At 45.3% G+C, this 26,227-nt stretch overlaps 1 protein-coding gene across 2 annotated transcripts in view; it reads left to right on the top strand.

The window, feature by feature from the left end:
• NPHP4 (nephrocystin 4) overlaps positions 1-26,227 on the top strand; it is a 108,449-nt gene that overhangs the window by 40,169 nt on the left and 42,053 nt on the right. For both annotated transcript variants that reach the window (XM_033113474.1, XM_033113473.1), the window contains exons 11-12: positions 8,444-8,626; positions 16,544-16,682. In XM_033113474.1, the coding sequence (XP_032969365.1) occupies positions 8,444-8,626; positions 16,544-16,682 (322 nt within the window). The remainder of the gene's footprint in view (positions 1-8,443; positions 8,627-16,543; positions 16,683-26,227) is intronic.

Genomic DNA, 26,227 nt, shown 5'->3' with positions numbered 1-26,227 from the left:
CCATCCGTACTCCAGTTCTGCCCATCGATCCAGCCTGTCCTTTCCAGCATTTCTGGCCTGTACAGGGTCAGACCCTGTTTCCCCAAAAATAACACCTAGCTGGACAATCAGCTCTAATGCATCTTTAATTTTTGCTCCAAAGGACTGGGTCTTATATAATACAGTATAAGACCAGGTCTTATATTAAGTTTTGCTCCGAAAGATATATTAGAGCTGATTGTCTGGCTAGGTCTTATTTTCGGGGAAACACGGTATGCGCAGAGTCATACGTCCTGTCCGGTTGTACGTCTCTGGTCTCCTCTAGTCTGCGACAGTTTCTCTGCCTTTCTTTGTCATCTATGCTTTTATTTTTTTAATAGTATCATCTCCCTCCTTTAAAAAATGCTTTGAATGGAATGCTCTTTATTTTGGTTTGCTGATGTTTCTTCCCCAGTGGAGTCAGGTTATGCATCCCTGGCGGGAATACTAAGTGAGGTCGGGTCCCATGAGGGTCTCACACCTGGAGGTGTGCCATGTCCATCTGCACCTTTTTATCGCACTAACTTTGATCATCTGCTCAGGTGTGTGATGTCACCACTGTAGCGTTAGTAGTTTCCTGCCTGCAACTAATCACCAGTCCGTGGGGAGACCCCTTAAACCATGCATTTACCTCCTCCCCGTCTGAATGTCCCCTGGCATCCATGAGGGGTGACCTCCAACTCCAGCGTTCCCTCCATGCAGCATTCTGAGTCCAGGACCCCCCCTTTCTCCTCTGTGGCCGGACTGACTGACTGATTTGACCACTGAGCCCATGTTGGTGAGGACCCCCGGGTCCCTATTGTAAACTTACCGCCCTAATTTTTTTGTTGCTTAAATTGTCCCAGATTCGGCCAGAGGCCCTTCAGGTGACATCCTCCATCTTGTTTGGTTTTTGAGCGTTTTCTTACTTTCTGGCATAACAAGATGCTCCAGGCTCATCTTGTACCTTCTTTGTTCCAGCCCTAGAACCAACCTTTCCCTAAATCGACTTTTTATTTTAGGCAAGTTTTATACTTACATAAAAACTGTGAAGCTGGTACAGATATACCCACACCCAGTTTCCCCTGGTAGTAACCTCATTAGTATGGTACATTTGTCATGACTAATGAACCAATATTGATATATTATTACTAACTGAAACCCGTACTTTATTCAAATTTCCTTACCTAATGTCCTTTTCTGTTCTGGGAAACCATCAGGATGCCACATTACATTTAGTCGTCATGTCTCCTTAGGCTCCTCTGGGCTGTGACAGTTTCTCAGACTTTCCTTGTTTTTGATGAATCCTGGTTCTTCTTGAGGTGGGGTGGGGAGGGGAGGTGGTGTTAGAATCCAGACCTGGGCTCTAGGTCTGTCTAAGCCCCTTCAGTGGACAGAGCCGTGAAATTTTACATATGGAAACACAAATGACATGTATGCACATGCAAACACACACACACACACACACACACACACACACACACACACACACACACACACCCCTCCATGTGCACATGTGGCTCAGAAGTTGAGTTCTCACGGATCCTTCGATCCTAGCCCATGCTGGCAGGCTCTCCGTGCCTCAACGTCCACGTTTGTTCGTCTCTCCTCCCGCAGAGAGAACCTTGGCTCCCGGCCCCCTCAGCACAGGTACTCATTCGCCCAGCCCTAGAGCACATAATGTCGGAATTGCTGCATCCATACCGCTACAAGAGCACACGTGCCAAAGAGTTCGGGATTCGTTTGTGGCCGTGCCCGAAGGGAATCGTTAGGTAGGCTTTTCCCAAGTCTCCTGGCTTGGGCCCCTTCAGCGTGGTTACTCTGTGCATTTCTGTTTGCGTTCAGTTTTATAGTTATTTCCCCTCCCCGTCCTTATTGATAGAATTTTATTTTTTAAATAGATAGAACACTCATACGCTTTTAAAAGTCAGAATTCTTCCAAAAGGTGACGTAAGTATCGCACCCTCCGTGTCCTTTCCACTGTCCTGTCCACTGCCCAGGCCTGTCGCTCCCAGCCATCCTTCCCGCTTGCGTTTGTGACGATGCGTGTGTTTTCTTAGTTCTCCTTCAGTGCACGAAGGAAGCAGATGACACATGGGCATTTTTGCACATCTCCGCAGCCAGACCTGCCCGTCCGCCAGGCGCCTCCCCATTCCTTTCCCAGCTGTGTGATCTCATGTGTGAGCACGTTTGTATTGTGGGAGGTGAGTCTTCAGGGTGAGTCCCTAGATGTGGACGTGCTGGGAGGAAGGGTGCAAACATCATTTTGTTAGATCTTGTCTGATTTCCCCAGAGGGGCTGTGTGGTATTTTATTCCCACTGGCAATGTACGAGGGGCTGGCTACCCCTCCGGCTCACTGTAGTTTACATCGTCAGGCTTTTGAACTCCGCTAGTCTGATGGGTGAGAAATGGTGTCACAGTATAGTTTTCATTTGCATTTCTCTGATTTTAAGTGAAGTTGAACATGCTTTCATGTTTGTGAGGTATTTGGCTGTCTTTCTAGGAAGTTTTGCCATTTTTCATCATATGTTAAAAAGTTTTTGTTTTTTAAGGGTATTTGTTCTTTTCCTGTGCTGTATACTGCGGGTGTTTTCTCCTAGTTTGGTCATTTGTCATTTTATTCCCTGCTCCTCCATTTTGGGCCACGTATCTTATAGCTCAGGCTGCTGTAACAAAATACCTGATGTACTAGGCAACTTAGCAACAGACATTTGCTGTCTGTTCAGAACCTCTCAGTTCTGAAGGTTGGACAGTCCAAGATCAGGGTGACAGATTTGGTTAATGGTGAGGGCCCGCTTTCTGGCTTGTAGACGCCGCCTTCTGGCTGTGTCCTCACATGACCTTTCCTTGGTGTGTGTGTGTGTGTGTGTGTGTGTGTGTGTGTGTGTGTGTGTGTAGAGAGGGAAATCGCTTTCTCTACTTCTTATACGGTCACTAATCCCATCGTGGGGGCTTCACCCTCAAGACTTCATCTAACCCTAATCACCTCCCAGAGACCCCACCTTCAAGTACCGTGGCATTATGGGAGTTAGGGCTTCAACATAAGAATTTGGGGGGATCATTTGAGCCAAACTGATGAAAAAAAGAAAAAAAAGAATTTTGGGGGATCAGAAACATTCAGTTTATAGCCCATGGTAATTTGAAAACATTTTGTGATGTAGTCAGATGTATCAGTCTTATCTTTTGTTGCGTCTGGGTTTTGAGTTGTAGTTAAAAAGTCTTTCTTTACTTATGCAGAGGACTTTCTCCTTGTGCTCTCCCAGTCCTCGAATAGTTTCATCTTTTATGTTTAGGTCTCTTGTTTGTCGTGTGAAGAATGGATCTAATTTTATTCTTTTCCAATGGCTGTCCAGTTGGCCCAATACCACTTATTAGAACGTCCTCGTATGCCACAGTGATTTAAGACTCCTCTTTATCACGCGCTAGATCTCTGTTTACAGTCGTGTCTGACTATAGACCTTTATTCTCTCTGTGGGCTGCTCTGTTGGTTCCAATGCGAGGAGTCTCTGCAGTGTGTGGACCACCCGGCAGGGCTGCTGGGGCCTCAGAGCCTCCCTTTCCTTGCCTGTGGAGCTCTCCTTGCTGTTTTGGTTTTCCAGTATCAACCGGTCTAGCTCCAGAAAGCCTATTGGCATTTTTATTTAGAGTGCATTAAATTTATAAGTTAATTTAGAGAGATTTGACATCTTAAGTATGTTGTTATGTCCTAACCAAGAACAAGGGATGTCTTTCCATTTGTTCCAGTCTATTTTTGTGTCTTTCAAGAGTGATTTCCTTTTATATTTTTGAAATGTAGATTTTAAACAGTCGGACAGTACTCATTAAGTTTATTCATAGATATTTAATTTTTGTGCTGCTATTGTAAATGGGATTTTCTTTTCCATTACATCTTCTAACATTGTAGGTTTTTTTTTGTGTGTGGATAGACATTTAAAAAATTTTTAACAGCACTTTGTATAGCTCTTATCATATGCCACACACTGTTTTTTAAATTAAGCTTTATTTTAAGGTAATTACAGGTTCATATACAGTTATAAGAAACAAGCAGAGAGACCATCTGTGTGCCCTTATTGGTTGTCCCAATGGTAGCACTGTCTTTTGATGAGCAAAAGGTCCTGAATTTAAGTCCAGCTGGTTAACTTTCTCTTTCACGTCTGGTGCCTTTGAGTCCTCTCCACGATCTCTGCCTGCCTTGTTCCTCTCTTTCCCGTGCGCCTTTGTCTGTAGCTCTGCTCTGTCCTGTCCAGGATTTCTCGGGACCATGGAGGTTGGGTGGGCTGTGGCTTTGGATGGTTTCAGGTTTACTGCTTCCCCCGGGTGGTGACGCCCAATGAGAGAGCTGCTTTCTCCTAAAACCCCTGGGGATGTCCTCATGGCAGGACTAGGACTGGCCCCATGTGCATCCCTGTTCTGGACTCTCACTGTTCCAGGGCGTGGAGTTCCCCATGGAGAGGAGGGGCAGTGCCCACAGGAAAAGATGCCAGGCCCCCAAGTCTGAGCCCCGTGGGCAAGGCTCTGCACGACCCACTCAGAGATAGGGGAAACAGAACCAGGCAGGGGGCAGGGTCTCCAGAGGAAGCAGATGCACAGGCCGTGAGGTGCCCAGACACTGGCTGCGGGAATCCAGACTCCGTCTCCAATGGGTAGGGGGGGCCCATATGGCTGTCCACTCTACTGGTCACAGCGCCAGACGCATGAGGGTTTCACCACTGCTTCTTTCAGTCAGTCAAGTTGACACCTTTTGTGCAAAGAAGGCCAAAGTATTATGAACCCTTTAGCCAGTATGAAGAGTTATACTGGGTTACAGACGTTTCTTAAACCATCCTCCCTTTGTTTTTCATTGCTCATGTACATGTTTAAAAATAATTACTCAGTAGAACAGGATGAAAATATTGCCCGTCAGATGATTACTTTGCTTGTAAATGACGCTGCACATAATGTGTCATAGATGGGCACGTGAACCTTTAATTATATGTTGTTAGGTTTCCTTTTTCACCGTGAATGTGCATGAAGCAAATTAGCCTGCAGCAGCTGCCAAGACTGCTGTGTGTCTAATTTGGAAAAGGTGTTGGCAGACATTGGATCCATTTCTGGAAGGAGTGAACCTCCGCTTTGCCCAGTGATTTTGCTGGGACCCTGGGTGCCTGTTACTCTCCTAACTCTTCACCTCGGTGGGCTTCAGGCAGTTCACCTCAGTGGCCAAGAGCCCAGCTTCCTTTTAAGGAGAAGCCAGGAAACGAGCCACTTGAAGAGAACCCTGCACCTGCCTGTGTCCCGTGTCCGGCTCTGAGTCTCCAGAGCCACTGGCTGCACATGGTCTGTGCCACCCACCGCATTTGGCTACAGGCCCTTGGTGATCGGCGTTCCCCGGCCGTGGTGAGGGTCACGTGAGCAGTGCATGTAAAGGACATGTGTGAATACGGAACACGCCTGTGCCCGGCTGGGGCCCCGAGCTGCCCTTTTCTGGGGCCTCACACCTCCCTGACCTCCCTTCATCAGTAATGTGTCTTTTCGGGGCTGCTAGCTTATTTATTTTTGTGTGTGATCTCTGCTATATCGGGGACATTTGGAGATGTTTTGACACCCCAGTTATTTTTTTTCCCCATTTGTGTCCAGCGAAGTGCCCCAGTATGGTTGTCCCTATCCAGGGTTTGTCCTTTGGGCCTGGTTCTGTCTCTGGTGGTGGCCTCAGTAGGTGCCACTGTCACCTCTGCAGTGTGTTCCTGGGCATTGGGGCTGCAGTGCCCAGAGTGGTGTGGATTGGGTCCAGGCGACTGGCGTCGGGTCCTGGGCAGGAGGAAAAAGTTCTCACTGCAAATCTGGAGAAAATCAATCTCATGAAATAAAATGAAGTTTTTTTCCTGCCCCTAAGTAAGTTTCGAATTGGGCTGAGGATAGAAGCCGTGGGGACTTCATCTGTGTCCTGGGGCTGCCAGAACAAATTGCCGTGAACTGTGGGGCTTAAAACAAGAGACATTTATTCTTGCACAGTTCTGGAGGCCACAACTCCCAAACCAGGTCTGCTGGCCAGGGCTGTGCTCCCTCCAGAGGCTCTAGGAAGGACCCTCCTGCCCCTTCCAGCTTCTGGTGGCTGCCGGCGTCCCTTGGCTTGTGGCCGCCATTGCTCCAGCCTCTTCCTGCCTCTGCACGTGGCCTTCCCTCTGTCTCTGTCCTGCTCTTACTAGGACACTTGTCGTTGGATTTAGGGCCACCCGGGGTAATTAGTACTTACGAGTAATTCAGTTTCGTCTGCATGGACCCTTTTCCAAATGAGCCCACAGTCACAGAGTCCAGGGATCAGGCTGCGGACGTGTCTTTTTGGGGCCACCATTCAGCACACCGCAGGGACCCTGGGTTGTAGCGCTCTTAGGGGTCAGGTGTCGGTTTCCTGTTTGTGCTTTGCCTCGTTAATGTCGTGTGGCACTTCTGTTCCATGACAAACCTGGCTCCTAGTCCGGCTGTAGGCCTTTGTCCTTTTGTATGTTGTTTGGGATAACAATGAAAAGCCTAAATGGGAACAAATCAATGTGGTTTTTTTTCTTTGCTTTTCAGTTGGCATGAAAATCAAGCCCAGTGTGGCAGGTTAGGGCATTATTATAATGAACCAGATGTGGTCTTAGCCTCTGGAATTCCCTCCTAGGAGGACCTTTGTCCCGTTGACCAAATAGTGGGTAGCTCATACTCTGCCTGCATGCTGGATGCGCCTGGCTTTCTCCTGGGAGCTGGGAAGGGGCTGCTTGGGGAGGTGCGTGCCTGCAGGTGTCACCCTGGCTGCTTGGGAGAGGATGCAGGCTGACAGTTGGCCACCAGGCCCTAATTGGCCCACTGAAGTCTTCGTGGAGGAGTGATCGATAACTCACTAACCATCTCTTCTTGTTGGGCTGTTCAAAACAAAAGGGAGGGAAAGTGGGTAGTGTGTAACGGATAGATATTTCACACAGGAGAGAGCCGTATTGATTGAGAACTAAAAACCACAAGGAACTGTGAAATTGGAAAATTAGGTATCAGAATCGTCTAATTTGAAAAATTAAACCAGAAGGATTACACAAACAGCATGAACACTTGGATGCGTATTTTATTTTGTTTTGATCCCGTAATAACCTTCTGGATTTTATAGATGACTGTTTACAAAGTAGTCCAGGTATTACCGAATCCTTATAGTTTCTTTAGTGGCCAGCTTTCCTATGCATTTACGAAACTTTTATTTTTTAAAACAGTGGATTTATAATCACCTCTTTCTTGGTACACTGTGGCCGCTGCCACTGGAAGGGCAAAGGCTGACGCTGTCTTTGTCTTTGGCAGATGCTCAAGGTCACATACTGGGGCCTCATACTTCACTGCTTCTTTGCTTGTCCTTCCAGGACGTGGGTCTTTTCCTCATGAAATGGACAGGAACCCAAATCTCTGCTAGCCCATGACAGGCAAGAATATGGCCCTAGCTTCACCTGTGATCTGACCTTTGGCTCCAGTAAAGGATCCGCAGGTGGTCTGAGGTCCAGTTACAGGGGGGACTCGGGGAGGCGGGGTTAATTCAAAACCACATGCTGATTCTGGGTGTTTCCCACGTGGATATAAAATAAAAGGTCAGGACATCATTCGGTAAGGAACGGTCTGGGAAGACTGGTCTGGGTGAAGCAGGTGTTTCCTTTTCTGTATTGGGACCCACTCACGCCCAGGTGCAGCCACGAGCTGTCTGTGTCGGAGTCCCGCCCGAGTCCTCTGTGCGAGTGGCCACCTGCCTTGGACCCGAGTGCAGTCAACTGCTGGCTGTGACAATGGCAGGCGGTTCCCTGTGTCCAGCCAGATCAGCAGGTGTGTCGGACGCCCAGCCACACTGCGGGAGCCATGCCTTCCTGTGCTGACGCAGCCGGAGTCAGCGGGTCCCCTGGCCCCCCTCCCTTGGGGCGGCACGCTTCACCCTCGGAGGCAGGGCGTGGGCCACGGATGTGGGGCCCTCCCTGTGACCACGGCCCACACTTGGTAGGGCTGCCTGGGGACACGCGGCCAGTGGTGGAGAGGGATGGAGCCCCTTGCACCCTCTGCTGCCCAGAGACACTGATAGTGCACCCCATTCTTTTGCTTTCCTCATCCCAGCGGGGGATCCCCATGAAGAGAGCGTTAGGAAGTGAGAGGCTGTGCTCATGGTCCCTTTGGGCACCTCCCACCTTCCGGCTGTTTCTCCTCCCATGTCACCCCCGTGGTTCAGAATCCTCCGTATGGGGTAGGGGTGCAGCTAGGCCAGTGGGGAGTCGGATCGGGAGGCCAGCTGCCTTGTGCCCTGTGCCACCAGTGCGATGCTGTGTCCTGCTTTTGTAAAATGCAAGTGATGGTCGCCTGCCTCACCGCCCTGCTCTCCAGTTATACTTCATGATGAAAGCACTGTTGATTCCTGGCCGGTGGGTTTAGTGATAACGCACGCCCTGTTGTGCTTTGTTTCCATTCTAGGCCGCGCCCGTCCCCTCCTCGTCCAGCTTGGCGTGTATGCACATGGTTCGCTGGGCCGTTTGGAGCCCCCCGCTGGAAGCCAGCTCTGGGAAGGTGGTGTTACCTCTGCAGGGGGGGATCCGGCCCAACCCCTCGCACTGTCTGGTCTATAAGGTGCCCCCAGCCAGCACGAGCTCCGAAGAGGTAAATTGTTCATAGTTCCTAGGTATGATTGTTGTACCGTGAGTGTCTGGCAAGTTCATACACTTCAGAAAAGTTTATATGTTTTCACCAGTTGACAGATGTGTTTACAGATGTCTCATGAGCAGAATTTGTTCATGTCACGGATCTGCCCGTAAAATATATGTGATTGCTGAGTCACACGTTTAGCTGGGAACTCACGGAGGCCAGCTTTATCTCGGGTCTTATAACATCCCTGTTCTCACGTCAGTCTCTCCTGGTGACCTGCAGGGCCTGTGACTCTTCTGTGTCCACACTTAGCAATGAGATCCACTTCTGTGCTGATGTGTCTTTTAAAAAGGGCTCTTGAAACATTTGGTGCACTGGAGGATGGGCCTTGTGTGGCCTGAGTGCTGTGGAGGGAGTCAGGTGGTCAGCGTCCAGCCCTGGCCCATCTCTGTCACTTGTCACTCATGCCTGCTGGATCTGGCCCCTCTCCAGCTGTGTGCAGAGAGGTGGGGCCACAGCAGGATTTAAAAAAATCCACTTTTGAAATGGAATGTTCTCTGAACCCCCGTCCAGAAAGCAAAGAAAGGTGGGGCAGGGCCAGTTGAAGTGTTGCTGGTGGCCTTGCAGGATGGGTAGTGGTGACCGAGGGTGCCACTGAGTCCGTGGGATGCCAGTGCCCTGCTGACGTCTGTAGCCCCCGATGTGTCTCATGTGTTGGGCCAGAGTTTCTGTCTGTGTATGTGGTTTGATTCTACTGCTTCCATTCCTGAAATACGCCCGGCCTATCTCAGCAGGCAAACAGGAACGTGTTCGGACTCAGTTGTCTCATTTTTCTTAGCTAAAGGGACCACACCTGTTACTTCAGTATGTCACTTATGTGCTGACTCTAGCAACAAACATTGTTTTCGGTGTTGTTATTTACGATTTGGACAATGTGTTGGGGACCTGAATAAGGGAGCAGCTGATCGTGCAGCTTTTCTAATTATGAAGAATGTCTCGTGATGGGACCACATTTTGCTACATTCCCACATGGTCTGGTTTGAGCCCTTGTTATAAAATTGCCATTAGAAAGCCTATAGCCATTATCAGTCTCTCATTCATTCTCTCTCTGTCCATATATGTATATCTCTAAGTATTTATTTAACTTTATGTTAAATAAATATGATCTAATCATAATAAATTATGATTAATTTTATGATTCCCAGGCCACTACATTTCATTCATTTTTTTAGGTGTGTAAATGATATTGGGGCATCAGCCTTTGAAGGTTTGATTACCTGAAGGACACACGTAATCAAATACTGTCATTCTTCACAAGGACGGTCACTAATCAGAGTTTCTCACCTTCAGCAAGCACTGTTGACATTTTGGGCCAGAAAATTCTTTGCTGTGAGGCTGTCCTGGGGAGGTCAGCAGCAGCCCTGGGCTTACCCACTAGATGTCAGTAGCACCCCTTTGCCCCCCTGAGTTGTGACAGATCACAGTGTCAGCATTCATTGCCAAATGTCTCCCAGCGGGCAAAAGTGCCCCTAGCTGAGGACCACTACTCTAAACAGAGATTGTGAACTAAAACTGGTCACAAACTCGAGTCACTCTCCACACTCTAAAAGCGCTCGTTTGCATCTTCCAGTATTTCTTACCTTATATAACAGTGCCACCATCTACCAAGTCAGATAGATTGGAAACCAAGGTGTGCTTATTCTGTGCCCCTACCCCAGTTAATTCTTTATCTGATTCATTCATTCAATGAGTTTTTATTGAGCACCCATACATATTCTAGGAAAGGTGTCTCTGAGCCCCTGGAACTTAGAGTTGAGTGGGAGTGGCAGATATTCATCAAAGAAAAGTATAAATATTATAAGCAGACCAGATTTTTGACTGAGTAAATCCCACAATTTTTGGCTAATAAATTTTGGTGTTTATGTTATGATTATTTCTATGTTATTTACTGTGAAGGTAAGTAGGTAGTATATTATGATTATGTTTTCTTTTTTAAACAACTCCTGTATTTTTTTCCCTTGAGCAAACAGTTGTCTTTTCAAAAATATTATATCTCTAGAGGCAGCCACTTTCAACTCTTAGCTGTGACTTACAGTATTTACGTTGCTTCCTAAATACTGTGCTTCTACTGCTATTTCTTGGTTTATCAATTTTCGACATTACATGTTGACTTCCAATAATCATTGATGAGTTCTTTAGCTCTTTTGTACACTCCTGCATGTTTAAAAAAAAACTCTCTGTCCTGCCACTGCTTGGCTTTGGATTCAAGTATAGTCTTCAGAAGTGTGCAACACAGTGGGGTCTGGTTGGAGGATTGAAATGGGGACCCCAGGAAACTGGAAAGTACTAGGGAGGTTGTGGAGATGAAGGAGCTTGGAAAGCGGTCCCATAAAATTGGTTTAGAAATTCTGGGTTAACCCCCAAAGTGCATCCCTACCCCTGAATCTCACCCTAAACAGCATACCAAAGGCTTAGAGAACTGACCTGTGGGATAGATTGCCACCCAGTCCCAAAGTGGACCCCCTGGGTGGGTCACATGCAGGAGAAACCTGAAAGCATAGCACAGGCTTTGAACATAGAATTGACATTGAAACCACTGCCCACAGAAGGCTGATTGGAAACTGTGGCCTGAACCCAACTGGGTTGATTCCTGAGTAAACAAAATATCAACATTCTTCATAGGATTTAAATATGACTCAGAGTCTTATAATATAATATTCAAAATGTCCATAATACAATCTAAACTTAATTGACATACCAAGAACCAGGAAAATCCCAGCTTGAATGGAAAAGACAGCAGTGAGATGATGCAACTGCTGGAATTATCAGACAAAGATTTTAAAGCAGGCATTATAAAAATGCTCCACTATGTAAGAGGGAACACTTTTGAAACAAATGGAAAGCTAGAATGTCTCAGCAAAGAGACAGAAGATAAAGAAGAGCAGATTGAAATTTTAGAACTGAAAAGTAAAATCGCCAAAATAAACAAATATACTAAATGGGGTCAATATCAAAATGGAGATGACAGAAGAAAGAGTCAGTGAACTTGAAGATAAATCAATAGACTTTATCCAACCTGAACCACAGAGAGAAACATGGGTGGGAGACAATGGACGAAGCCTTGGGGACCTGTGGGACAGTACACAGGCTAACATCTGTGTCACCAGAGTCCCAGTAGAGGAGAAAGAGTATAGTGCACAAAAAATATTTGAAGAAATAATGGCTGAAAACTTCCCAAGTTTGGCAAAAGATAGAAACCTACAGATTGAAGAGGTTCAGTGACCCTAGAGCTAAATAAAGAAATTTACACCCAGACACATGATAATCAAACTGCTGAAAAATAAATGCAAAGGAAAAGAATTGAAAATAGCCATAGAAAAACGATGCATTACTTACAGAGAAACAGTAACTGTGACTCTGGATTCCTCAGCAGAAACCATGGACACCAGAAGGAAATGGAACAGCATTTTAAAAGCAGTGGCAGAAAGACTGCAGAACTCAGTATTCTGTATCCAAAAGGTAAAACAAAGACATTCTCAGATGAACTAAAACTGGGAATTTATTGTCAGTAGACATGCTCTGAAAGAATTGTTAAAGGAATTTTTTTCAGACTGAAGAGAAATGATACCAGTTGAAAACTTGTACATTAGGAATGAAGACAGAGCAACAGAAATGATAAACCTAATACAGTATTCTCCTCCTCTTGAGTTCTTTAAAATAAGTTTGATGGTTGAAGCAAAAATTATAGGTGATAGGATTTGTAAGTTATTTAGGTATAATAGGTAACATAACTACAATATAAAGGAGAGTAAAGAGACCTACATGGTGATAAGGTTTCTACATTCCACTTGCAGTAATAAGCTATCATTTCTGAGCAGACTTGTGAAAAGTCAAACATATATTGTAAGCCAGAGCAATCACTAAAAATATAATACAAAGAGATAGTGAAAAACCTGATAGAGAAAATGGAATAATTGAAAAGAAGACAGGAGAGGGGAAACAGAAATGAAAAACAGAAGAAACAAATAATAAAATGGTAGTCCTGAATCTAAAAATACCAATAATTACATAAAATGTAAATAGTCTAAACACACCAATTTAAAGACAGAAAGTGTCATAGTGCATTAAAAAAAAAAAATCAAGGTCTAACAAACGCTGTCTCCGAGGAGCTCACTTACTCACTTCAGATCTAATGACGTAGGCAAGTTCAAAGTGAAAGAATGGAAACAGTCCACGTAAACACTAATAGGAAGAAAACCAGGGTGGCCATACTAATACCGGACAAAATAGACTTCGGAGCAAAGGACATTTCCAGGAGTTAAGAGGATATTACATATGACAAAAGAGTCAGTTCACCAAGAAGACATATAACCCTAAAAGGTATATGTCGATCTAAGATTGACAGAGCTTCAAAACACACAAAGCTGAAACTACTAGAACTGAAAGGAGACAGACAAATTCACAGTGGTAATCTGAGGCTTCTGAAGTCCTCTTGGGGTAAACTGTGTTACACATGGATAGAAAATCACTAAGGACATAGAAGAGCTGAACATCGTCACGGACCATCTGCATCTAAAAGACATTTATAAAACACTCCACCCACCACCAGCAGAATACACATTCTTTTCAAGTGCACATGGAACATTCACCAAAATAGACCATATCCCGGGTCATAAAACAAACTGACAATTTTAAAAGAATTGAAATTATACAAGGTATGTTCTGTGATCATAATGGAATTAAAGTAGAAATCAGTAACAAAGATAACCTAAAAATTACAAACATTTGGAAAAGAAACAATACACTTCTAAGTAATCCACAGTCAAAGTGGAAACCTAAAGGAAGAAATAGATGATATTTTGAGCTGAACAAAAATGAAAATACAACATACCAAAATTTGTAGGAAGCAGCTAAAATGTGCTTACATGGGAATTTATAGCATTAAGTGCTTATATTATAACAGAAAGGTCTCAAATCAGTAATCTAATCTTCCACCTTTAGAAACTGGAGAAAGAAGAGCAAAATAAACCTAAAGCAAGCAGAAGAAAGTCAATAATAAAGATAAAAGCAGAAACCAGTGAAATTGAGACAGAAAAACAGTAGAGAAAAAATAGAGAAAACCAGTGAAACCAAAAACTGATTCTCTGAAAAGATCAATAGAATTGATAAACCTCTAGCAAGACGGAAAAAGAGAGGACACAATTACTAATAAGAAATGAAAGAAGGGATGTCACTATAGACCATGCAGCTATTTAAAGGATATTAAGGGAATACCATGAACAACTCTGTGCCCATAAATTTGACAATTTAGATGAAATGGATCAATTCATCCTAAACAACAAACTATCAAAAATCACCCAAGCTCGACATTCGGCTGGCTGTTTGAGGCCACGGACTTTCCATTTTAGAACCATGGTCTAGTTTGTCCATAACGTCACAGAGAAGGTCCCGTGCTGGTAAATGCTGCTGTGACTTACTTGAAGCCTCAATTAGCCACATTTTTGTTGAGCTGGTTCCTCCAACCCCTGCTGAGATCCCTACAGCTATTCAGAGCTTGAAAACAATAGTCAGTAGTGCTCAAACTGGTAGCTTCAAACAGCTCCCAGTTAAGGAAGCTCTGCTGAGTGGTTTGGTGGCCACTGAGGTGTGGAAGATCGTAGACAAGCGTGGCATCATTGGCTATAAGGTTTGAAGACTAATCGTGAACATCTGTTTCTTTGGGGTTTATTATTTGAATGTTCTTGGACCATGTGTGAGCAGACTGGTATTTGAATAAAATGTGTCAAAGTCAAAAAAAAAAAAATCACCCAAGCAAAAGTAGATAACCTGAGTAGTCCTGTAATTATTATAGAAATTGAATTCATAGTTAAAAAACTTTTGAAAAAGAAATGTCCAGGTCTATTCACTAAACATTTAAAGAAGAAATAATACCAATTTTATATAACCTCTTCCAGAAAATATCAGAGATAGGAACAATTCCCAATTCATACAATGCGACCTATATTACCCCAGTGTCAGAACCAGTGAAAGGAAACTATGTACACGTCTTCCTCATGAACACAGATGAAAAATACTCAGCAAAATACTAGCAAATTGAACCCAACAATGTGGGAAAAAACAATACACCATGACCAAGTAGGGGTTTATCCCAGGAATGCGAAGCTATTTTCTTTTTGAAAATCAATAATTGTAATTCACCATAGTAACAGCCTAAAGAAGGAAAACCATATGATCATAGCAATAGATGCAGAAAAAGCATTTGACAAAATTTAACATCCATTTGTGATAAAAGCTGAGCAGGTTAGGAGTAGAAGAGCATTTCCTCAATCTGATCAAGGGCGTCTACAAAATCGCTTTAACATGATACTTAATGAGGAAGAATTGCATGCTTTCCCCTTAAGATCAGGAACAAGTGAAGGATGTCCACTCATAGCATTCAAAACCTCGTTCAACATTGTACTGTAAGTTCTAGCCAATGCAATAAGGCAAGAAAACAAGATGAAAGACATACAGATTGGAAAGAAAGAAACAAAACTGTCCCTATATGCAGACAACATGATTGTCTACGCAGAAAATCGCAAGGGAGCTACAAAAATCTCTTAAGAGTTTATTGAGGTTGCAGGATACAACAGGGGGTCAAATATGAAAAAAATCAACCATATTTCTGTACAGTAGCAATGAAAAGTTAGAAAGTACAATTTAAAAAAACAGTGTTATTTTAGAGGCCTTCCCTCAATGAAATAAATCTAACAAAATAGATACAGATCTGGATGATGACTAGTATATAATGAAACATTCCTTTAGCTGCATGTCATTTGTACTCATTGTGGTTTCTCTTTGGCGAAATCAAAGACCTAAATAAGCAGAGAGGCATAACATCTTTATGGATTTGAAGACTCAACAAAGATAGAAATTCTCCCCTAATCGATCAATAGATAATGCAATTTCAATCAAAATCCAAGCAGGATTTTTTATTTTTTTGTAGGTATAGGTAAGCTGATTCTAAAACTTACATAGGAAGGGAAAAGAATTAGAAGAGTCAAACCAATGTTGAAAAGAACAGTAACATTGGAGGAATCATATTGCGCAGTTTTAAGGTGCAGCAAAGCTGTGATAATCAATATCAAGTGCTATGGGTGGAGGAACGGCGCAGAGCTCAATGGAATAGAATAGAGCGCAGAAGTAAATCACCGCTTGGCAGTTTCCTATAAAATTAACTATATACGTACCATGTGATGCAGCAATCCTCTTCTTAGGGGAATGAAACTTACAGAAATCAACACTTACACTCCCACAGAAATATGTGCAGCAGTTCTCTTTATAATTGCAGGCGCTGGAAGCAGCCCAGATGTTCTTGAATGGGTGGATAGATAAATAAACAGCAGGACATCAAAAGTAGAATACTACGCAGCAATAAAAAGGAACGGACTGTTGCTATGTATTATGACCTGGATGAATCTCATCAGCATTGTGTTGATTGAGAGAAGCCAGTCTCAAAAGACACTTACGTACAGTACGATTCCATGCAGATGACGTTCTCGAAAAGACCAGGCTGTAGGGATGCAGAACAGCTGGGTGATTGCACACAGGGGCCGCATGAGGGGGTGTTTGGGGTGATGGAGCTGTTCTGTCCCCGACTGAGGTGGTGGTTACTATACACCAGAATTAAAAAGTTCGTTTTACATAGTAGTTAATTAAGGAAAGCACATTCAAAACTGGAGAAATGTTGTGATTCCTACTTGCGTAAGGGCTGTTCTGTGATAATGTGGTCTTCCGGGGTTTTAATGCCACAGCCAGCTGTTTTCTGCTCAGAAAAGTACTTGTGGCTTCAGAAATCCCTGACTCGACGTAGACGTGTGGAGCTGGGTGCGTTGTTCCTGGATGAATATTCTGATGGAAGACCCTCACTGCGCTCGCTGTGCTTATTTGCAGGTGAAGCAGGTGGAGTCAGGGACAGTCCACTTCCAGTACTCACAGAGCCCCGAAGGGCGCCTGGACACACCCACAGGGCACAGCAGCAGCCCCAAGGCTGAGAGGCGGCCCTCCAGGAAGCCACCCACGTCCCCTTCAAGTAAGTGTTTGCAGAAAGCTGGCTTTCAGTCACTCAGCACGGCTTCCGTCTGTTCCTGAGGGAAAGTACTGAGTCCGTCCGATAGCATTCATCACATAAGCGACACAGATTGCTAGAGTTTGAATCACTTGGTTGAGTGTTTGCTTACTGTGGGGGTGGAGCATCGGGTGGTGCTGAAGCACGACCCGGCAGTCGTCACCGGCCAGCCCAGGTCCTTGCAGCTCCCCGACGGAGGGCCGGGGAAGGTTCTGTTCATGACACCTAAAGGGTCCTTCACATGGCTGTCCTGCAAACACGGGGCTCAGGAATTAGAAATTGGCTGACAGCCACAGACGGCCAGCTCTATTTTGCGTTACGAATGTAGCCATGAGTTGTTTGGTTTTCAGAAATGCTTTCCACTCCCTTGAATCCCTGTCCAAGAGTGGGGAGTCTGTGACCTCAGGATGTGGCTTTAAGAAAAGGAGTGAGGTTACCAGTGGAGTGATGTCCTTCCTGTGGGTGGGGATGGAGCCACGTGCATGTAGGTGGCTAAGGAGTGACTCCCACCTCAGCTTCGTGTTGGCCTGGCTCAGCACCTCCTGCCGAGGCCAGGATCTTGTGTTTGGGGCCTCCTCGTGTGTGCCTAAGGACCAGCAAGCCAATGTCCTGATTGTGAATTCCACCCATGGTGAAAAGGGGCGCGGAAGTTAAAAGGGAGCGTTGGAGAAGTTCACTGTGAGTGAGCATGGAACCCGTGGCTCGAAGCTTCTCGAGATCTCGCCAGCTGAAAGAATGTTCTAGATCACAGTGGTTAGACTCTTAGAAAGTTAGAAAGATAGGGAATGAACAAATGTGTAAGCCAGTAGAGGGGAGCGCCGTAGGTGTTCCCCTCCTGACGGCTTTCCTGTGGCAGTGTTGCGGGGTCTCCCTGTCGGTCCTGCTGGTGCAGACACACCAGCGAGCCTCATTTGGGAGTGATGTTTTTATGAGTTGAGATTGTAGTTTATGGAAACTGGTCTTGTTGCATTTAATTTCACAGTTGGTGGAAGCAGCACGCTTGATATCTAAAAACATTCAGGTACCAACACTTAATAGTCTTTTCAAAAAGGCGGTGCATCTGATGGTTTTAACCGTTTTGTTCTTTCAGTTTTTGCGCATTGTGCTTACCAGTCTGTTCTCAGGATATGTGCTTACCACCGATGTGTGCATTAAAAACCACCATACGTACGTGGTACTGAAATGTACAGCAGCGCTCGTCCTTGAGAAATTGCCAGAATGTCTGCTAGAGTCCCTCGCGGTGGTGGGTGGTAGGCATGCATTTTTCTGTCAGTCAGTTTAGAGTAAATTTCCAATTTTATTTGATAAAGTTGAACGCATTGATGGGATAGAATAAATAGTTTAAAAAATGCCAAACCAAGGGCCAAATTTATTTCTAACCCATCCCCTGTTTTCAATCTAGTATCTTTCCTTTTTTGACATCTTTGACATCTATTTACATTGTAAGAATAAAACAAATCTCCATCTCTGGGAAACATAAATGTGAAAGAAGGGTAGTGCCCTAGATTATAAAAATAGGTATATTTTGTGATTTAAAATGAGCAGGATTACTCTGGTTTCTGATTAAGTTACTTACAAAGACACTAGTGAAATGTGATAAACATAGTTTACCTGTGTCTGTGGAAATAGACCACTTCCTTAGAGAAGGAACCTGTAGAGCCGGCGCTAAGGAGAAAATGTAATTACCTTTTCTGGAACGGAATTTTCAAATGTTAAATTTATGATGTAGTTACGGCACTGGAGACGAACAGCTACTTATGTTGGTCAACATTCTAATCACATTAATGATGAACTGTGATGGGATGACCTTTTGTCCTGGATCAGCTGGGGTGTGGTCTGTGGTCTTTTGCGTTTGCTCTCCTCGTTTGTCCTGTCTGTTTTCACGAGGGGATTTGCTTCCATTTCCCAGAAGTGTCCTTGAGCTCATTTTTTGCTTGCGGTTCATTGAGCAGAATTCTTGGTTCTTTGGGTTGATGATTTTCATCACAGTTGGAAAAATTTTGATTGTTACTTCTTCAAATATTTTCTTCCATCTTCCTTTCTCTCTCTCCTCTTTTGGGGCCCCGAATTACACATGTAGCAGTTGTCCCACAGCTCACCCACGTTCCGTTCGCCTCTCTTTTGATTGTTTCATTTTAGGTGGTTTCCACTGCTGTGTCTTCATGTTCACTCACCTTGTCTGCAGTGTCTGGTCTGTCATCAATCCCATCTGGTGTGTTTTTCTTCTCAGATATGGTAGTTTTCATCTGCACACAGGCTGTCTGGGTCTTTTTTATATTTTCCATGTGTTGACTCAGTATGTTCAGCGTTTCCTCTAATTCTGAACATAGGAAATACTTACAACTATTACAATATCCTTGTTTGCTAATTCTAGTACCTCCGTCAGTTCTGGGTCCATTTTGATTGATTGAGTTTTGTCCTCATTCGGGTTGTATTTTCCTGCTTCTTTGCATGCCTGCTAATTTTTTATTGGATTCTAGGTATTGTGAACTTTCTCCTACTGGGTGCTGAATATTTTGGTATGGGATAAATACTCTGGAGCTTTGGAAACTTAAGAGTTTCCAAAGGAGTTTTGGAACTCCTGGAAACTTAGGGGTTTTGGTATGTGATAAATACTCTGGAGCTCAGGAATTTGATCCTTTCAGGTCTTGCCCTTGGGATTTGTTAGATGGCATCAGAAGTGCATTTAGTCTAGGCCTAATTATTCCCCATGATGTGACAAGACTCTTTGAGTACTCTGCCCGATGGCCCTTGAATTATGAGGTTTACCAGTTGGTTGATACTAGCCCCGTGTGAGCACCAAGTACTGTTCAGGTGGGTCTTTCCCGGCCTTGGGTGGTGTCCTGGTCAGTAACCTGCCGAATCCTAGAGGGACATAAGTGACAGGAGGTCTCTCTGTGTGCACCTCATCCTGGCGCTTGGCCCTGTGAATTCCAGCTTCCTTGGTCTCCTTGGGCTCTCGGCTCTGTCTTCCCAAATCAGGGTTCACCGTGCTCTGTCTGGGTCTCCTGGCCCTGCACCGCGACCTGCAGACTCAAGAAACGCCAGTTGCCAGGCTCACCTCTTTGGTTTGCTGTTGCTCAGGACCACTCTTTGTTGCTTGAATTCCAGTATCTTGGTGACCATTGCTTTATATATTTGTTCAGTTTTTTAAAAAATTGGTTTCGGATGGGAGGATAAATCCGGGGACTGTTACCCCGTCTTGGCCAGACGTAGAAGCTGCTGCTGCTGTTAAGGGCTTCTAGGCTGTTGAAATCGCCCACCCCCAGTGCTGGCAGTCCAGTGGTTTGGAAACCTTTTCCAGCTGCTTTGTGCGGCTGCGATCTTACTAACTGCGTCGTGAGTTCTCTTGGCCGGGACTCTGGGCCCATGTGCTCTGCCTGGACCGTGTCTCCCTTGTGCCCTGCATTTATTTTCTTTTAAGATATATCTTCTTGCTTTAATTAAAAAATTACATGTGAGTAGTCAAGAATAGCCAAGACAATTTTGAAGAAGAGGCTTTCTCTTTCCTGATTTGTAAACTTACCATAAAGTCATGGTAACTAGAACAGCGTGGTACTGGTGCACAGATCCAGTGGCTTAGTTTCCTGTTATTGTTATAACAAATGACCACCAATTTAATGGCTTAAATCATGAACTTACTGTCATACAGTTCTGGAGGTCAGAAGTCCAAAATGGTCTTAGGGGCTAAAATCCAGGTGTGGGCGGGGCTGGTTCGCTCTGGGTTTCCTGGCCTTTGCCAGCTGCTCCAGGGCGCCTGCATTCTTGGCCCCTTCTTGCGTCTCCAAGGCGGCAGTGTAGTGTTTGCAAATCTCTCTCCGGCTCTGAGCCCTGGCTTCCCTTTCACTTATAAGGACTGTTGTGGTTGTGTTGGGCCCGCCCAGGTCACCCAGGACATCTCCCCTTTTCAAGGTCAGCTGACGAGCAACCTTACTTTCCTTGGATGTGGATGTTTTGGGGTGCAGCATTATTTCGTCTACTACAAGGAGCAAGGGTGGACCCATCCACTAGTAGGGCTGGAATGGCTGTCCGTGTGTAAAATGTAAAATGAGATCCTAATTTCATGGTGAGAGGAAGGATGATAGAAAGAGCTGCTCCTAATCAATGAGAGCTAACGAACAACAGGGAGGAGAAACGGGCAGGATGCCCAATAAACGTATGAAAAGGTGCTCCGCTTCACCAGTAATCAGAGAAACGCAAAATAAGACGAATGCAAAGGAAATAGTTTTATCCCCCTCAATTGGAAAAATCTAGCTGTCGAATAACGAAGGTTAATGAGGATTTTGGAAAAGAGGAACTCTTAACACGACAGAAACAGGCAGCTGCTTCGAAGAGCGGTTTCGTAATATTTAGTTAATACCCTGCGACTCAGCAATGCCGCTTCTAGATGCCAGTTGCAGAGGACAGCTAGTTCGTGCGTGCAGGGGACCCCGACAAGGATGTTTATTTCACGACAACAGTGCTTCTAGTAGGGGGGGTACAGAAGCATCGGGCAATGGGTAAATAAGCCGATTTATTTGGACAACGGGATGCTAGATAAGCAGTTAAATGCATGAAGTAGATCTTTACGTGGCACTGTGGGTAACGCCCACGACAGTGCATTGCGTGAGAACAGCAAGTTCTACAGGGGTGTGTACAACATGGTGATGTGGAGGAACTGAGCACAGGTGTGTGTGTTTATGAATTCAGACTTGCTGATTGGAAATCTCAGACCAGTCGCTCAATGTCTCTGCCCTTCCGTTTCCTTAGCCACAACATGGGATGGCTTAAACATCTAACTGTGAAAAGCAAAACTTGTGAGCTCTTTGGAAAACATTGGGACGTTGTTTTTATGACCTTGGGATTAGGAAGGCTTTCTTTAGCAAGACAGACGAAGCACAAAGCGAAAGGAGAAGGTTGAGAAATACGATTGTGCTAAAATATGAAACTTGCGTGTGTGAGAGAAGATTTGTAATGCAGGGTCTCAGCTCTCTCTACCCGCACAGGAACGCAGGATATGGTGAGGCCAAAAAGGAACAACAACGGAGCCATAGATAGGGGAGTCACACCACTATAGTCTTGATGGGCTGGTCGAGACACAAAAGCAAACATCCTCCAGTACCCCAACGAGGGGTCTTCCTGCACCCCAGTCTCCCTGGCGGCCGGCCGAGACACAGGAAGTAGGATCCACATGATCCGTAATCCACAATCCGCTTGCTAACCACACTTGCTAGCCGCAATCCGCGCTTGCTAACCACTCTTGCTAACCGTGTCATCTGCAATCCACCATCCACTTGTCTCTGCCAACCAACCCACCAAACAAACCCCAGTGTGGCCACGGCAGTTATATTACTGGCTAATGGCTAACCGGTAACAGCTGATGGCCACCCAGCCACAGCAGATGGCCATCTGATTACAGCTGATGGCCATCTCATAACCGAGCCAGCACCTTTCCACGTGAGGCCAAGAGCCTGGAAACCACTCTCCAGGACTCTGTCCCCACCAGACTCCATACACAAAGTTAAAAGATAAACCTCAGGCTGAAAGATACTTGCAAAACATACAACCATTAAAAATGAATCGAAGGAATTAGATTAGAAAGAAAGATTATCCAAAGAGCTCCTCCTGGTCAATAAGAAATAGATGAACAACCAGAAAGAAAAATGGGCGGAGGACGTCCAGGCTGTAGGGAGGATTAAGTGAGTGCAGACTGGTCAGAATGCTCAGGACGGCCTGGCCCGGGGCAAATCCGTCGCGGTTGCTACGGGCTGTCTGTTACCCCCTCTAGCTGGCAGCATTGGCGGGGGCGGTAGCCACATAAACATGCTCCTTTCAAGCACTGATTTAGTTCAACACAATCGCAAAATCTTACAAGAAACAAGGTGACGGCAGGGCAGGATAAATGTAGCACTCCTCCACGGAGATTCTTTTCACCCCAAAGTCCTTGATGTGCAAACCTGTGCCCGTGACACTGTCCAGGGAAGTGGGTTCTCCCTGGGCCCAGAGAGCTGTGGTGGCTCTGCTCCTGCCATGTTACATTAGCCATTCTGGAGGTGCTTATGGGACTGTCTTCTCAGAGGGCCCCCCTGTGGGGACAGAGTCCCAGAGAGCAGTTTCCAGGCTCTCGGCCTCATGTGGAAAGGTGCTGGCTTGGGTAGTAGATGGCCGTCATCTGTGACTAGTTGCCTGTCAGTGGTAAGCAGTTAGCCAATTAGCCTCTGATATAACTGCCGCAGCTGAGTTGGTTGGTGAGTCGGTTGGTTGGCAGGCAGAAAAACGGACAGCAGGTTGCAGGTCGTGTGGATCCAGTCTCCAGGGAGACTATAGTGGTATGACTCCCCTACCTATGGCTCCATGGCTATTCCTTTTTGGCCTAGCCATATCCTGCGTTCTTATGTGGGGAGCGGGACTAGAGACCCCGCAGGCTGCCTCACATGACAAATGGCGCAGCGAGCAGGGTCTCCCCCACGACACCCCCTCTCTCCCACCTCTCTCTCATCCATCCAGCAAATACTGACAGTCTGTCATGTGCCAGGTGCTTTTTAGGCTCCTGTCATCATGGAGCGCATATTTTGAAAAGAGACAATAAACGAATAAATTACCAAATATTTTAGGCAGCAAAAGGAACAATGCCCCACACTGCTGCAGGATGTTGAAAGTGGGGGAAGCTGTGCATATGAGGGGTACCTGGGAAATCTCTGTACGTTCCCCTCGATATTACCGTGAACATAAAACTGCTCTAAAAACTAAAGTCTATTGGAAAAAGTCAGCTAGAGAATGCCTAGTGGGGAACTTCAGTTATGCCTGCCTTGATTAGGTTAACTTGTGTTCAGGATTTCTGTTTCTAGTTCACAAAAGAGGTTTGTCTGTGGCAGAGGCCAGCTGACTTTAAGACCAGATAGCAAATATTTTAGGCTTCATGTGCCAGATGACCTCTGTCGCAACTACTCATCTTTGCTGGTGTATTGTGAAGCCATAGATGACATGTGAACAAATGAGCGTGGCTGTGTTCCAATAAAACTTTATTTACAAAGACAGGTTGTGGGCCGAATTGGACCGGTGGGTCATGATACGCAGATTCCTGATCTTTAGCTTTCTTTTTTGTCATGTCTTTATCAGGTCTTGGTATTAAGAGCATGCTAGTTTTGTAAAATGCGTGTTTAGTCAGGGTTCTCTAGAGAAACAGGCCAATGGGATATACATATCGGAAGAGATTTATTATAAGAAATTGGCTTACACAGTTATGGAGGCTGAGAAGTCCCACAATCCTGCCAGCTGGAGACCCAGGAAAGTCGTTGGCGTGGTGCCGTCTGAGAACCGGGGTGCCTGTGATGTAGATTCCAGTCCAGGTGTGAAGGCCTGGGGACCAGGAGCGCCACAGGCAGGAGAAGACCAAGGCCCAGCGGGGCAGTCAGACAGGAAGGGCACACTTTTCCTTCCTTGTTCCCTCAGCAGATCTGGGGAGGGGCAGCTCTCCCAAGTCACCGATCGAGGAAGCACCCTCACAGGTAACGACTCACCCAGAGTAACGGTTAGCCAAGTGTCTGGGCACCTGTGCTCCGGTCAAGTTGACACAAAATTACCCGTCACAAGTTAGGAAGCTTTCCAGTCTTTTTCTGTGCTTTAAAACTGTTTAACCAAATGGCAGGGCCTGTTGTAGGTCCGATAAAACTTACCCATAAACCATCAGGAACTTGGTGTCTTTTGAAGGGAATTGACAACCATTAAATTTCTGTTTATAGTTATTGATCTATTTAGGTTTTCTACCTTATCTTGTGTTAACTAACTGTTCTTTAGAAAAATGGTCAGTTTCATTTAGTTTATAAAGACATTGGGATAAAATGGTGTCTAATTTAAGAATTCTAATTTGTTTTGGACATCTGCAACAACATGGGTGGACCTAGAAGGTGAAATAAGTCAGAGAAGGACAAATACCATATGATTTCACTTATATGTGGAATCTAAGATACAATATAAACAAACAAACAAAAGAGAAACAGACTCATAGACACAGAGACCATTTTGATCGTTGCCAGATGGAAGCAGCGTGAAGGGCTAGATGGGAAAGGTGAAGAAAGGATAAAACCAAAAAAGACAAAGCAGAAAAATTCTAATTTGCATCTATGACTAGATTTCCTCCCTCATCCCTGATGTTTTGGTGGGTCTCTCCTTTTCTTGGTTAGGCTTATCCAATTTTTATATTTCATTATTCTCTTCAAAGAATTAGCTATTAGTTTTACTTATTGCTTCTCTTGTTCTTTGTCTTTAAGTTTCTAATTGTATCTTTAATTTTAATTAATTAAAATTTAATTTTATATGTTTTTATCGTTATTCATTTCATCCTCTTAATTTTTTCAAGTTCTAAAAAAGTTGAATGCTTAGTGTATTTTCAGTTTATCTGTCGAATAATAAAAAGTCTTGGAAGTATTTTAAAGATATTTCCACATTTAAAAATGAATCTTAAACTTTTGTTGCTCCTTCACATGGAAACGTGGACTCTTCTTTAAAGCCCAGCTCCGATCTCTGGCAGAGGCTTCTCCCCCACATCCCACAGCCCTGGTGGGTGCTGCTGTTTATTTTGTGTTATTATTTGTTTTCCACCTGTCTTCCTTCCCCTACTGCTCCTGGAGTGTATAAGTCAGGTTTGCTATGGTAACAGATAATTCCCCAGTCTCACTGGCTTAAACAAAAAGGTTCGTTCCCTACTATTGCTATACGTCCATTGTGGATTGGTGGCGGTTCTGCTCATTGTAGTCACATGAGGGCAGTTGTCATCTTGAGTATTGCTTGCCTCTGTGCCGGAAAGAAAGGGAGACCTCGAGAGACTGTGAGCCACCAGTTAAATGTTCTGGAGCAGAGATGACACACTTTGCTTCTCCCAGCTCCTTGGCTAGAGTGAGCCAGGTGGTCCCACCTGGTTGCAGGGCTGGGAAATGTCCTATTTGTGCTCCAGGAGGAGAGAGGTGCAGGTCTCTCGTAGGAGCATCTCACCAGCGGGGCCTGTGTCTGTTCACCTTTCTGTTGCCCCAGAGTCCTGGCCCAGCGTACAGCATTCAGCCGTGATTGTAGAGTTCAGTGGGGACTCTTACACACATGGGGTAGGAACCCAGCTCTTAAACAAGAGCAGGACTTTGTGGGCTCGTGGGACAGGAAAGCCCGGCGGTCAAGCCGGTAGGAGGCCTGGCTGCATCGTGAAAACTCCGTGTCCGTCTCCCTCCCACACCCCGTCCGCTTGCCCTCCAGCTCTGTGTCGACTTCTTTCTGGAAAGGCTTCTTCACATGGTGGCCCAGAGGCTCCACACTTATCTTCAGGCTTAGGCATCCCAGCAGAAAGGACGTCTTTTATTCACTTGTTCCAATAAAATTCCTCACTCTGCTGCGTCACCTGCTGGTACCCGGTAAGACGGCCATGGGGACAGGGCGGGCAGTCGCCCCTGGTCACACACCCTCTCTTGGTGTGGGGGTGGGTCACCCGCCCTGACCGCATGGCTGGGGCTGGGAGGGTCAGTCCCCATGGGAACCCGTGGGTG

The sequence above is a fragment of the Rhinolophus ferrumequinum genome, chromosome 9, assembly GCF_004115265.2.
Source record: "Rhinolophus ferrumequinum isolate MPI-CBG mRhiFer1 chromosome 9, mRhiFer1_v1.p, whole genome shotgun sequence".
In the NCBI taxonomy this organism is placed as follows: Eukaryota; Metazoa; Chordata; class Mammalia; order Chiroptera; family Rhinolophidae; genus Rhinolophus; species Rhinolophus ferrumequinum.
This window is presented reverse-complemented; position numbering and strand designations above follow the sequence as displayed.